This window comes from Arvicola amphibius, chromosome 10 (assembly GCF_903992535.2).
Source record: "Arvicola amphibius chromosome 10, mArvAmp1.2, whole genome shotgun sequence".
NCBI lineage: Eukaryota > Metazoa > Chordata > Mammalia > Rodentia > Cricetidae > Arvicola > Arvicola amphibius.
Window position 1 is genome coordinate 29,426,993 of NC_052056.1, and position 13,298 is coordinate 29,440,290.

At 34.9% G+C, this 13,298-nt stretch overlaps 1 protein-coding gene across 1 annotated transcript in view; it reads left to right on the forward strand.

Moving 5' to 3' along the window:
• Cadm2 (cell adhesion molecule 2) overlaps positions 1–13,298 on the forward strand; it is a 211,215-nt gene that overhangs the window by 70,703 nt on the left and 127,214 nt on the right. Inside the window, exon 3 of the mRNA XM_038344371.1 lies at positions 12,116–12,268. Within this exon, the coding sequence (XP_038200299.1) occupies positions 12,116–12,268 (153 nt within the window). The remainder of the gene's footprint in view (positions 1–12,115; positions 12,269–13,298) is intronic.

A 13,298-nucleotide genomic window follows, 5' to 3' on the forward strand; every position in this document is an offset into this window, starting at 1 on the left:
ATTTACTATTATAAAAAGAAAACTCCAGCATGTTTAGAAAATGTTTCAAATGACTCATAGAAAGCACAGGTGCGACTCTTTAAATTCTTTCTAGGAAACTGTGGATTTCAAACGGTTCATTCTGGCATTAATCACTTTCTCTTTGAATTTAAGTAAACAGTTTAGGAGCAATACTCATAATAGTCAGGTATCTGCCTATTTTTCTCAGAAAGTATTTTCTTTGTGAAATGAGTTCCTTCTCCTTCTCATAATAGAAAGAACAAATAGTAACAGAAAAGTTAAAAGAAAAAAGCAGGCACAATAATTATTTGAACTCTTAGTGACAACCTTGTATAGGGAATGAAAACTATTATCCATGTTAGAAAGCTATGAACTATTGGGAAAATTTGTATTTTTTAATAGTTATCTTAAATTTAGAAAAAGTAAAAATAAGAAAAACTATTTTCTTACCGTTATAATTTGTTCCTAGATTTCCAATGCTCATATAAATATGTGTGAACTGAAAAAAATCATTCACCTCATAATTATACTTTCCCCTTAATGAGCTCAGAACTAAAACATTTACAGCAAAACTGAAGTCCTTTGAATCCTAGTTGGCAATTCTTGGGATTGGACAGGACATATATCTAAAGTCAACTTTTTTTCTGAGGTGGCAAACACCAGCTGCAGGCTGTTAGGGAATGTGGCTGCCACAGAGTTTCAGGATAACAGATTCTACTAGTTGATTTTCTTGTTCAATGAAAGCAGAAGGATTTCTTCACCAAACACCATTTTATATGCATTTCTACTTTAGCAAGGCATATAATCTTCTTGTCTCTTTGATACAAATACTCTAAGAAAGATGTACTTCATGGTTGCATATTGTAGTTATATAGGTAGATGTAACATATCAATTTTTTATGTCTATGTGAACACCATTATATTGCAGGGTTTTGGAAAGAATAAGCACTTACAAGCTGTTCACTTCAAATGTCACATCATTTTTTTATTCTATGTATTTAGACCCACTGAGAAATTTATCAAATTCAAAGTGTATCACATGTGCAAAAAACATTTTATCCAAGAAAATAAGACTATGACAAATCAAAGGAAAATCTGTCCTGAGATATCAAACAAAATATGTAGGATCAACTGTGAAGAATAGAAGAAAATGTCACGTTTGAATTCAGTATGAAAAATGTATAAAATTTTGCATTTACCTTTGATGATTTTTCTATCACTAGTCTTTCCTAATGAAGTTACTCATATTAAGCATAGAATAGATAAATGTTGAATTCAATTGTAAGGCATTCATCTTAAGGGAAAGCCTCAGGTAAACATTGCCTTTATTCAGAAAATCTGACTGGTTGTACATATAGTTTGGGGGCATTTGGTATATGTAATAAATCATAATTGACATTTTTATGCTCATGAGTTATTTAACCTTCAAAGCTTAAAAATATTCTGAAGTCTAAGGATGACAAAATCGTAGTTCTCTACATCATCTGTGGTGCTTATTTTTATTGATATTTACCATCTATAGTATAAACTCCTTCTTTCTCATTTCAAATGCACAGTGTTTGAAATCAGCAGATAGTAGAATGTTTCTCATTCAGGTCAGAATTTCTTAGTTTTCTCTGGTAACTTCATATCTCATGTCAAATGGTATTATTCTTTTCTTCTTGACAAAAAGATGTTTATCCAACAAAACTACACAATTAACAGAAATGAAGGTAGTATTGAAGAAAGGAATCATCTGGTGTAAAAAATATTTTCACTTTGAATCTGTATGTGCAGATATGCATGTCTCTATTGCTATGACTGATAAACCTAAATATTAAGAAATATATAACCATTTTTGTTCAAAATTGATTTCATCATCCAACATTCTGCCTCATTCTTCATCTCACAAAAATTAATTTGAAATCGAATGTGTAATGAAGCAGGTGTTTCTGGCTCTTTCCCTTGCTGCCTTGCATGACTTCACTGCCACCTTGATTTGAACCCACATGCACCCTTTAAAGTGTTCGTGTTCTCAGATTATGCAACACTACTGGATTCTCTCTGAAACAGCTGAGCTCTGATTTGGCATTGTTATGATTTTGTACTTTACTATACAAGGAAGGCTTTCTGCTCATATAGAAATATAATGATTTCATTATGGAAAACAAATATTTTCAATAATTTCTTGTGATCCTATCTAGGCATCTAAGCATTAAGTATATTGTGTTATTCAAATTTGTGATATTTTAGAAATTAATGTTTGAGTTAATAGTCTGAGTTTCATTTAAAAAACCTTAAATGCATTTTGAACTACAATTGGAATAATATTTTTTCAAAAATTATAAAATGGTCTTAAATATACTTACCCATTATTGTACTGTGTATTTATTTGCAACAATATTCTTGCCACAATTATAAAATTAAAGTATAGATCAGGTTTGACAAGTTTTGAGGATTCTCTATGACATACCATGTGAAATATTCTGAAAATACTTAATTCATACTGTGAAAGTAAGAGTGTGCTATCATCTTATCTAAATAGTGATATTATATATAAGATATTGTATTAAAATATATTTTATGAATTATTATTGGTGAATATCTGACTTGCATACATATTATAAAGTCCTATATACTTAGATTTACATCAAAATTTATTGAACAAAAGGGAAGCATAAACCCTCTGCCTCCTACAGTCTTTTCTCTGCCTCTTCTGATGGGTTTATTGATCTCTCAGGGAAGAGACCAGATGGATACCTCCAATATAGACTCATAATATCTAATGGTAGGTATCTGTTGGAGGAAGCCACTCTGATGATGACTGCACAGCACACCAATCGATGAGTATAGCAGAATATCATTAGAAATCATTTCATTTATATTTTTTCATCTTGCCAGTGGATAACATGGGCTCCCTCTTGTGGCTTGGGCCTCAAGTTAAACCAAACATCAATCATTCCCACAAGTATTATGCCACTATTGCCCCAACAAATTTTGCCAGCAGAATGGATTGTAGGTGGAGGGTTTTGTGACTGGGCTAGTGTCTAAATTTCTCTTTTCATAGTGTGGAGTGTACGTCCTTGTACCAATGAGAGGACTTTAGGAGAACATGACCCACAAAAGCAACTAAACAGAGCTCAAATGGGTTCACAAATACTGGAGTGGCTAGTACAAGTGGGTCATGGGTCTGCCAGATCCTCTGCATACATGCTTGGATGTTAGCTTGGTGTTTTTGAGGAACTCCTAAAAGTGGGAGCAGGTATGTCTCTGACATCTTGTCAAGCCTTGATATAAGGGCTTCTCCTTGTCTTATCATAACATGTTTGCCCTGTTTGTTTATAACATCTCTTGGAGGCCTGCTCTTTTCTGAAGAAGAAACAGAGGGGGAGTGGATTTGGGGAGAGTAGTACAAAGGCTCTGAGAAGAGAAAGGAAGACACAACTGTTCACAGAGTTTATTTTATGAGAGAAGAATCTATTTTCAAGGAAAACACTAACAATAAAAAAGGATACTATGATACCTTTTTTTCTCATTTTTTTTATTAAAAATTTCCATCTTCTCCCCTCCTCCTCTCCCTTCCCTCCCCTCCCTTCCACCCATACCCCCACTCCTCCCCTCTCCAAGCCAAAGAGCCATCAGGGTTCCCTTCACTATGTTAAGTCCAAGGTCCTCCCAGCTCCCCCTAAGTCCAGGAAGGTGAGCAACCAAACTGACAAGGCTCACAGTGAGCCCGTCCATGCTGTAGAGTTCAAGCTCATCGCCGTTGTCCTTGGTTTCTCAGTCCTCCTCCACCGTCAGCCACATTCAGAGAGTCCGTTATGATACCTTTAAGTATCTTTTATCCACATGGTTAAGTCAAGAGAACAATGAAGATTGAAATTGTCTATGTAAAGTTCTTCTCCCATTTAAAAAAAGGTAAAAAGACAGATATACTTATTTCTTTTTGGAATAGTAAGTTTGCTATGTTTGAATCCATATATTTAAAGATTTCTAAACATAAGTCACTATAAAATAACAGGGCACTTAATGTCCTCTTCTCTTTTCAGTAAAATAGTTAAAATTATGTTTAGACATATAAAGACATTTAAAATATAGTCTAATAAAATCAGGTTATAAGAAGACACATTCTCAAAATATACCTTATCTTTAATTGCACCTCTAATAATTATATTTGGTATGGTGCACATAAAAATAGTTAAAGATTTGAAACCAGAAAACATCACACTTCTTTTCAGCCAAAATTTACAAAGTTAAAATACATTAAGTAGGCTCTATTACATGAAATTCCCAAGTCACTTGCAGTTGCAAATATATCCTTCGTTCCTGAGTAGGTTTTGTTGTTCTCGCACACTCCGCGGTAATTTAGTGGCTGAAGCTGCCATCTTATTTACTCATCTGTACTGTCACTTATTTATGCATCTGCTTATTAAATAGAGAGAATGGGAATTGTGTTTAGTGCACAATGTTAATTGCTCTGGGCAGTTAGAAGTTTCTCCTACACAGCTAATATATTCAGAGTTTATCATGCTTAAAAAGATTCAGGTAAGCACACTAATAATGGGCCAGAGAAGGCTGACCTTGAGCCTCTCACTGTCCTAAATGTAGAAACACAACAGAAGATCCAAATATGCCTTGAAGTAGACAGGAATGAAGGAATCATTAGAAAAGGACAACATTAATTAAGCTGAAAGAGATGTATGAGTTGAGGTCAACAAAAAGATAATGCATGTCTTTCCTAAGAAGCCCTTAACCGTCGTGGAATAGATGCAATGTTGTTTCTACATTGCTTTTAAGATGAATGGGAAAACAAGACAAGGAAAGTGGACATTTTCAGAGATCCAGGGCTGCATGTTATATAACAAAGAACCTAAAGATGATCTTGCAGACTGAGATTACTAAAAGACTATGGATGTGATATAGCAGCTGTTTGTGTTTATAGTGTTATGAATTCAAGCGTTGGAGCAGAGGGGTTTTCTTATGACTTGTCATGAAGACCGGTCAGAGGAGCAGTGTTCATAGCATATTGTTTGTCATAGCCAGAACCTGGAAACAACCTAAATGCTCCTTGATGGAAGAATGGACAAGAAAAATGTGGTACATTTACACAATGGAGTACTACACAGCAGAAAAAAATAACAAAATCTTGAATTTTGCAGGCAAATGGATGGAGCTAGAAAACATTATTTTTAATGAGGTAACCTAGACCCAATCATAAGAATTTTGTAAACTTAAAGCAAAGAAAACTAGCCTACAAATCACAATCACAGAGAACTTAGACAACAATGAGGACCCTAAGAGAGACATATGTAGATCTAATCTACATGGGAATTAGAAAAAGACAAGATCTCCTGAGTAAATTGGGAGCATGGGGACATTGGGAGAGGGTTGAAGAGAAGAGAAGAAGCAGAGAGCAAAGCAGAGAAAAATGTAGAACTCAATAAAAATCAATTTTTAAAAAAGCCTAGACAAGCATATAGTCCTTCTTCAAACATAACTACCTTTTACAACACAGATTTATTTGTCTTTAGTACATTCTGTGTTTGGCAACATTTTGTTTTTCCAAATGTTTTGCAATAAGAGATTATAACTATTTGAGTTTGTGCTGCTTCTCATTTCATACACCTTCAGTGAGAAAGGCTAATGTTTAAAATCTCAGGTTCTACTGCAGAAAACCATCATTCGAAAAGCTATGTCCTTTCCATTTTCTGCTAAAATTTGGTTCACATTTCTACTCTAAACTTCACTTACCCTGGTTTCAGTAAGGATTCAGCACAGCATATACCAAATAGTAGTTCTAAAGCAATGGTCGTTTTGTTTTTAATCAATTTTCCAGAAGATTGATTTAGATTGTTTTATGTTCTCTGATTGCAAGAACACAAAACAAGAAAGGACTCACTAGCATGGTCTTTCATCTTTGTGCTTTAGATGAAATTCTATGGTCCTACTACAAAGGACAGAAACATTCTAATAAATCAAACAAGATTGTTGACATACAAACAAATGAAAACACTGTTGATACTATTACTGAATAGATTTGCTTTCTTCCTTTACATAATTATTTTTGCTTCATGTATTTTTAAGATATAATATAATAATATAATATATATACCTCTTGTGCTTCCTCTCTCTAAATCTTCCCATATACCCTTCCTTAGATTATAATATGATAACATAATTCAACCCTTCCCATCCTTCCCTCCAAATCCCCCTAAATACTCTTCCTTGCTCTCTTTCAAATTCATTGCAGCTGCTGTTTCAGTAATTTCTGTTACATGCATATATGTATGCATATATAGTTCTAACAAAGCTTGCTCAAGCTACATAATGTTAATTGTATGTATGTATTTAGGACAGACACTTTGGTATTAGATAATCAGTTGGTGTACTCTTCCCTGAAAAGACTATTTCTCCAACTCTCAGTATTTTTTAATTTCCTGCAGTTTTTGGTAAAAGATGGATGCCTTCTCTTAATCACAACTCCCTACCCTCATACTCCCAGCTCCCTTGTAGCATGATGACCGTTTGTCTTTGTTCAGCTCATATTTAGACAGTCATGTTGGTGAGACTTCATGGCTAATTTTGTATATATATGTTAGGAGATGCAACCCCATAGCAAAATCCCTTGGTTTCTGACTTTACTAAACTTTACCCAGCTCTGTCTTCCACAATAATTCATGAGCCCTAGGTGCAAGAGTTATTTTGTAGTCTATGGGAATGGGCCACAGTACTCTGTGTTTTGACAAGGACAACAATAATAGACTTGTTCAATTTGATGATATAAAAGATCACGAGGCCTCAATCCTATATAAAAAACTACATACAACTAAGGAATGTTGAGAATGGGAGAAATAGTCTTAGCTGGGGAAAAGAACACCTTTTGGTTATCCAATATCAAGTGGTCAGCCCTAAAAATGTACATATAAGTGGCATCATACAGCCTGAGAAGACATTCTCAGTTTATATATATTATATATAATATATTTATATTATATATTTATGCATTACATGTATATATCAGCAATTAATTAAAGAGGATGCCAAGAAGTTGAAAGACTTCAACTTCAACTTAAAGAAGGGAATTTGAGAACAATTTGAAGGAAGAAAAGGAAGAGATGATATCAAAAAATAGCATAATTTTTAAAAGGTGTGTGACCACTTATATTAAACACATTAAGTGAGGGAAAACTGTAAAGTGTTAGCTGTTTATTCTTTGCTGGTTTTTATATTTGAGTGGAAGTGCTGGGGATTCGTCCTAGGGTCTCACCGTGACTAGGCAGTTTCTTCACTACTGAGATCCCCCAGGGACTTTCCTATAAGTTCTTGGTTAAAGATGGTAGATAAACTAAATAGTATCACTGTTAAATCAATTATATTTAGAATGAATTGATATATAAATTGCTAAATATGCCAGTAACTTTCTTACCAAAGGGGGCAAAAAAAGGAAAAGAAAAAAACTAAAATTTCTAACTCTAAAGTCCTAAGAATTTTACTTTATTAAGTATGAACCGAAATATGCATTTGTAAAATTGATGAACCATTTAGATTAATGGGGTATTGGGGAAATAATTTTATTCACAGTCAAGTACTATTTAATAGATTCTTACTCATTGGTCAGTGCTTATTTGCAGCTAAGATTAAATTCTCCAGAATCTGAAGCTGTGAACCATTTAATCACATTCCTAGTGGGTGCAGACACCTAAAGGTTGATGAGGTATCACCTGAGAAAGCCTTACTTAACCTATTAGCTCACTTTTGAATCTCGGTGAAGAGTTATTTTATTACAAACATTCATTTCTACTTCTCACTTATTTGTTTCCAGGGAATATTTTAGATATTTTTGAGCAAAATATATTGAGTTAAAAAAAAAAACAATCATCCAAACGCACAAATAAAAAAGAAACAAAATATATCAAGTAATGATTAAGATTGTGTTTTCAAAGAATATTTTTTAAAAGACTGAATTTACATCAATCAATACCACAATTATTCCATCATTATGTATTTGGAACTTACTATCTACAAAATTTATATAGTATCTGATTCGTTACCACAGTTTGTTTTTACTCAGAAACCGGTAAAAATGGCAATATTTTTAAAGATCACTTATTTGACATTGCAAGCACTTTCCAGAAAACTGTAACCTTGTTAAAAATTTACTTAGCATGGTGCTTCTAGCTCTTTATGTTCATCAGTGTCGACAGGGAAAATGGAAATTTTATTTTAGCTTCTTCCCCTTGGGGATCCTGTGGAGAGATACTGAAAAGGACTTCATAGTTGAGTTCTTTTTTCATTCTGTTCTTATCATCTATAGGCAGAGTTTAGTTCTCAGTATCAATTCAATAGCCACTCACTGAATGCCCACTGTGCAGATAGCTCTGACTCGGGGTGCTGAGACAGTGAGCCACGCTGCTTGCACACAGGAAACCCATTCACTTGTGGCACATCCCTTTTTGGACTACTGTGGGCTTCTCTTTATTCTTGCACACTTGAAATGCCCTTTGAAAGTAAGCTGTCGATGACATCATAGAATGTGTGGACTTGAAAAAAAATCAACACTGTGCAGATTGGGTTTGGTAAAAACATTCATTATAATGGAAATCACATTAGTCCCCTTTATTGTCTAGCAAATGAACTCACAGATACATTTCCAGGATAAGAAGGAGGAGGCTGATGGCAAATCAACATTCCCAACCAGAGAGCCTGGAGGACTGGTGCTTGCTTAGGGCCAGTCTGGTCTACAGAGTGACCCTTCAAAAGTGGGGTGGTGGTGGGATGGTGGTGCAGATCATAACATTGTTTAGTTTTGAGCAATTGTACACTTACCAGTGGACATATATTCAAGTGTGTCAGTTCTGACGTACTATATTAGCTCTATTTTTCCATCTCTCACTACCATTGTTAGTTTTAGCTTAAGTGCAAAGCACATAGGCAAATAATTTTGTAGAGAATTAATTTGTCAAGTTCATTGGTAAATAACAAAAGTGACATTAAGTTTCCATTGCTTTTTGTTTTACAGCTTAGTTCTAATTGTCAAAAGTAGTAAAATTTTGTATAGCAAATGCAATCAAAGCTTTAAAATCCTAAACATATTCAGTAAATGAACCGACTAAAGCATTGTAGAAATTAAAATATCCAGTTTATGGCCAAGACTCCAAACTCAAAATATTTTCAAATTTTCACTGTAAGTTTATTTTAAAACAGTTTAAGTATTGCCTGTTCCCATTGATTCCTCATGACTATACAAGATGAGAGAAAATCAACCATTATCCTCTTGAACAGGGTTCTCAATATGAGGATCGTTGCCCCATTGGGATCACCTCTCTGATATTTGCATCACCATTCACAGTGGCAAATTACAGTTAAGAAGAAGCAACAAATGATTTTATGGTTGTGGTCACCATAATCCTAGGCACTGCATGAAAATATTGCACACTAGGGAGGTGGCAAGCCTCTGTTCCAGAGTCTTGTGTCCATGCAGGCATGTAGGTGTGTGTTCAGCTAGGTATAGCCCAGCAGTTCAGGTTTTGGTTCAAGCACAGTATTTAATTATGGAAGTTTATATGCTTATGCATGGAACAGTTTAGTGTTACCATTTTCTTCTAAATATTTTTCAAATTTAGTTTAATTTTAATGTATATTGACCTGGATTTTAGATTTTTCCTACTTCAGATTCTCAGTGTCTTGATTTCTGTACATATATGTTTTGTTTGTTTGTTTACCAATTTGAAAAAGGTTTAATTATTATGCTTTTTATTGTATTTTTTCCAACTTGATTTCCTTTTTCTCTACAGAGAGCATAGTGACACCGTGTTGGATTTCTCACGGTCACTAAGACAATATTGTTTTCTTTCTTTTAACTTCCCATCTAAGTTCTCTTGGATGTTCTAATTGGGAGAAACCCGATGCTCTAACTTTATAAGTCTACCACTCTTTTAAAAAACTGCATTCTGATTATATCTATTAAGGGTTAATTTGTATTATTGGAATTTGGTATAATTTTGTTTTGATTTATTTTAAATTCTGTTTAAAAATTGTAATTTATTGTGTAGGTTAGTATTAAAAAGTCATGGGTTTTCTCATATCATTGATGATATCAACAACCACAAATATCAGCTCTTATCTTAATGGAGATCAGAGAGTGTTTATTCAACCTGAAGGCCAGAAATGCAAAGCAGCCAGCCACTGGATCTTACCTCTACCTCAATTCAAAAATGACTACTTTGCCTCCAGGAATCCTCAGAATGAGACTGAGCTGAAACCTGTCTTCTCCCATCTTATATTCCTCTCTAGTACTGGGATTAAAGGCGTGTACCACTACTGCCCAGTTTCTATAACAAACTAGTGTGGCTACTGGGATTAAAGTTTTGTGTGTGTGTGTGTGTGTGTGTGTGTGTGTGTGTGTGATCAGTGCAGCTCTTTTAATCTCTGATTCAGGCAAGCTTTATTTTAAAATGGAGTTTAATTTTAATGATTTTTGACCTGGGTTTAATACTTCATATGGTGGCTGTTTCAAAGTCTTTATCAAAAACCCCAATATCTGATTCTTCTCAGTGCTGGTTCCTTGATTACACTCCTCATCAAACGTATTACTTCCTGGGTATTTGTTGTCGGTCAGTGTCTTCTTCCTTGCCTCGCTGTTGTCATAAAAATACCGGACAAAAGAAACTTGAAGAAGAACGTGTTTATTTTGACTTTCAACTTCGGAGCTATAGAAATCAGGGAAAGAAGGGCAAAGAATGACAGTGGGACACAAAGGCAGCTGGCACATTGCACCGTAGTCAGAAATCACAGACATGCTCAGCTGACTTTCCCCCTTTTATTCAGTAGAGGCCATCAGCTTAAGGGGCGGTGCCACACACAGTAAACCTGGGTCATTCTACCTCAACTAACCTAAAATAATCCCTCACAGTAATACGCTGAGATATGTCCCCTAGGGGATTCTAAATCCTGTGAAGAGTATAAATCCTATAGATAACCATAGCAAAAATTGACTACCTCGTGCACTTTGCCCTGGAATCTTTGTCTGCTAAAAGTCAAAGCTGGATGCTATTGGAGCAGAGGATTATTTCTAGGTGCATTCAGCATGATTCTAGAATAGCAAGTAGGTTCTGCTTTGCAGCTATCTATCATGTATGTATGCATCTCGGAAGAGTTCAGTTTCTGTGAGACTTTGTTGTGCTGTCTGGCCCAATTGACTTGTGTTGGGTTCACACAAGTCAACGCTAATTTCCCCCTTAGACCTGTCACTTCAGAAAGTAGATATTCCCCCGGAGAGACTAGCTGGTAGTGAAGGTGATGCAAGGGATCCCAGCATTGGACTGACGATGTTCCGTTGTCTCTAATGGGGACAAGGCAGAAGGCACAGGGGAGATGGAGTTGCTTTCTGAAGCTGGTTGTCAGTGAGAAACTCTTAACTGTCTCTCGCCTGCTTCTAGACTGCATTGCTATTCTTAATGATGTACACAGTAAACTTCCATTTTCCCCAGCCAGCTGAGTGAAAAGGTACAAAACTCTGTAAGATTCTGACAGATACTCTAGAAATAGCTGTAATAGAAAAGTTACTTTAACCTAAAAATACATTATCATAGTACACTCCCCAATCAGTGCAAATGTAGGCAACAGGTAAGGAAGCCACGGCAATTTTCAGGTAATTGTCAGTTCTGGTGTAAATATTGTAGAGTTAGTGTCTCTATGACAGAAACTATTTTCTAATACACAAAAATTGTTTGTTGGTATCTTGGAATACTATTAACAATTCCAGTTCCCCAAATGTATCTGTTATTCATTTTCTTTTCTTTTTTTGCCGCTAGCATTCCATCTTTTAAAAATTATGTGAAAGAAATCATTTTCATCATCATCAACCTCTTTCACACTTGGGATTTTATCATATAATTTGACGATTAAAGGGCTCTTAATTGTTGTCTTTTAAACTATATATAAGGTTATAGTATATACAATGATATAATATATACATATATGTATACATGTACTTAAAATATCCTTTAATGTGTTTCAAGGTGTAAAGGTTCAATGAATAGTTAAATAAAATATTCATTATATTGTGATAAAATATAATATATCTATAAATATGCTTACTTATATGTGTTATTGATGCTTTCAATATTTTTTCCAGCTTTGCGGGACAATAGGATCGAGCTGGTTCGCGCTTCCTGGCATGAATTGAGCATCAGTATCAGTGACGTGTCTCTGTCTGATGAAGGGCAGTACACCTGCTCCTTATTCACAATGCCTGTCAAAACTTCCAGGGCCTATCTCACTGTCCTGGGTAAGTTCTACAGTCTAATGCTGTGTAATCACACTCCCAGAAGGTGTGCACTGATACAACACAGTTCAATCAGAAAATAGTTATTGAACATCAAATCAATCGGCATAACTTAATATACTGCTGTCTCACAAAAAAAAAAGACATTGAAGAATAACTTAGTTGCTTTAATTTTAGATGTGGACAAAGGGAGATACAAAGGTTACATGGGATGCCAGAAAGCATAATGCCATTTTGTTTCTTAGGAAGTAACTATTTATTTTTGTTTTTTTTTTAATCTGATTGTTTCTTTCATTTGTTTTTTTTTCTTTTGTTTTTCTTCCAAATAATTTTATAACAAAATTGTGCATATGCTGTGTGATTTGGAGCCATTTAAAAAGTGATAGACTCCTGAGCACAATGACTCTAACTTGTGTGTTCTTCACCTTACTGTCTGAGTCACCTGATAGAGACCTCCCCTAATAACCCCGTGGCTTTCAAAAACGACCTCTTTTTGTACCATAGTACATTTAAATGGCCCTGACATTTCCATGTGTCTCTATTTGAAAAAAGAAAAAAATGTGTATTTTCTAGATTCGTAAATGAAGTAACTAATGTCACTTGTGCATGCAGCTTGTAGCTTCCTTGGGCTTTTATTCTCTAAGTATCAGACCATTTTCCCAAAGGTTAAAGTGACATGAAAAAGCAATGCATTCATAGAGATTCAGAGGAAATAAGGCTGCAGCTTAGAGCTCATCGACTCCACAGTGCCCCAGTCAGCTGAAATTGCTGCAGTTCATTGAAACGCACCTGTGTACTGAACAAGTTTGAGAAATTTAAAGATTGATTTTTTTTTTCCCTTTCGCCCCTAGCTTGCCTTCCTTTTTAGATAAAGACACAGTGTTGCATTTAAAATAGCCAATGCATAACATCCTTTTGGAGAGGAATATTAAAGTTAATCCAGCTAGCAAATTGGTTCTGTGCTTGGGATGTGAAATATGTTTCATTGCAAGTCCCGCTGGAACTATTTCATAAAAATCTTCACAAGTTTGCC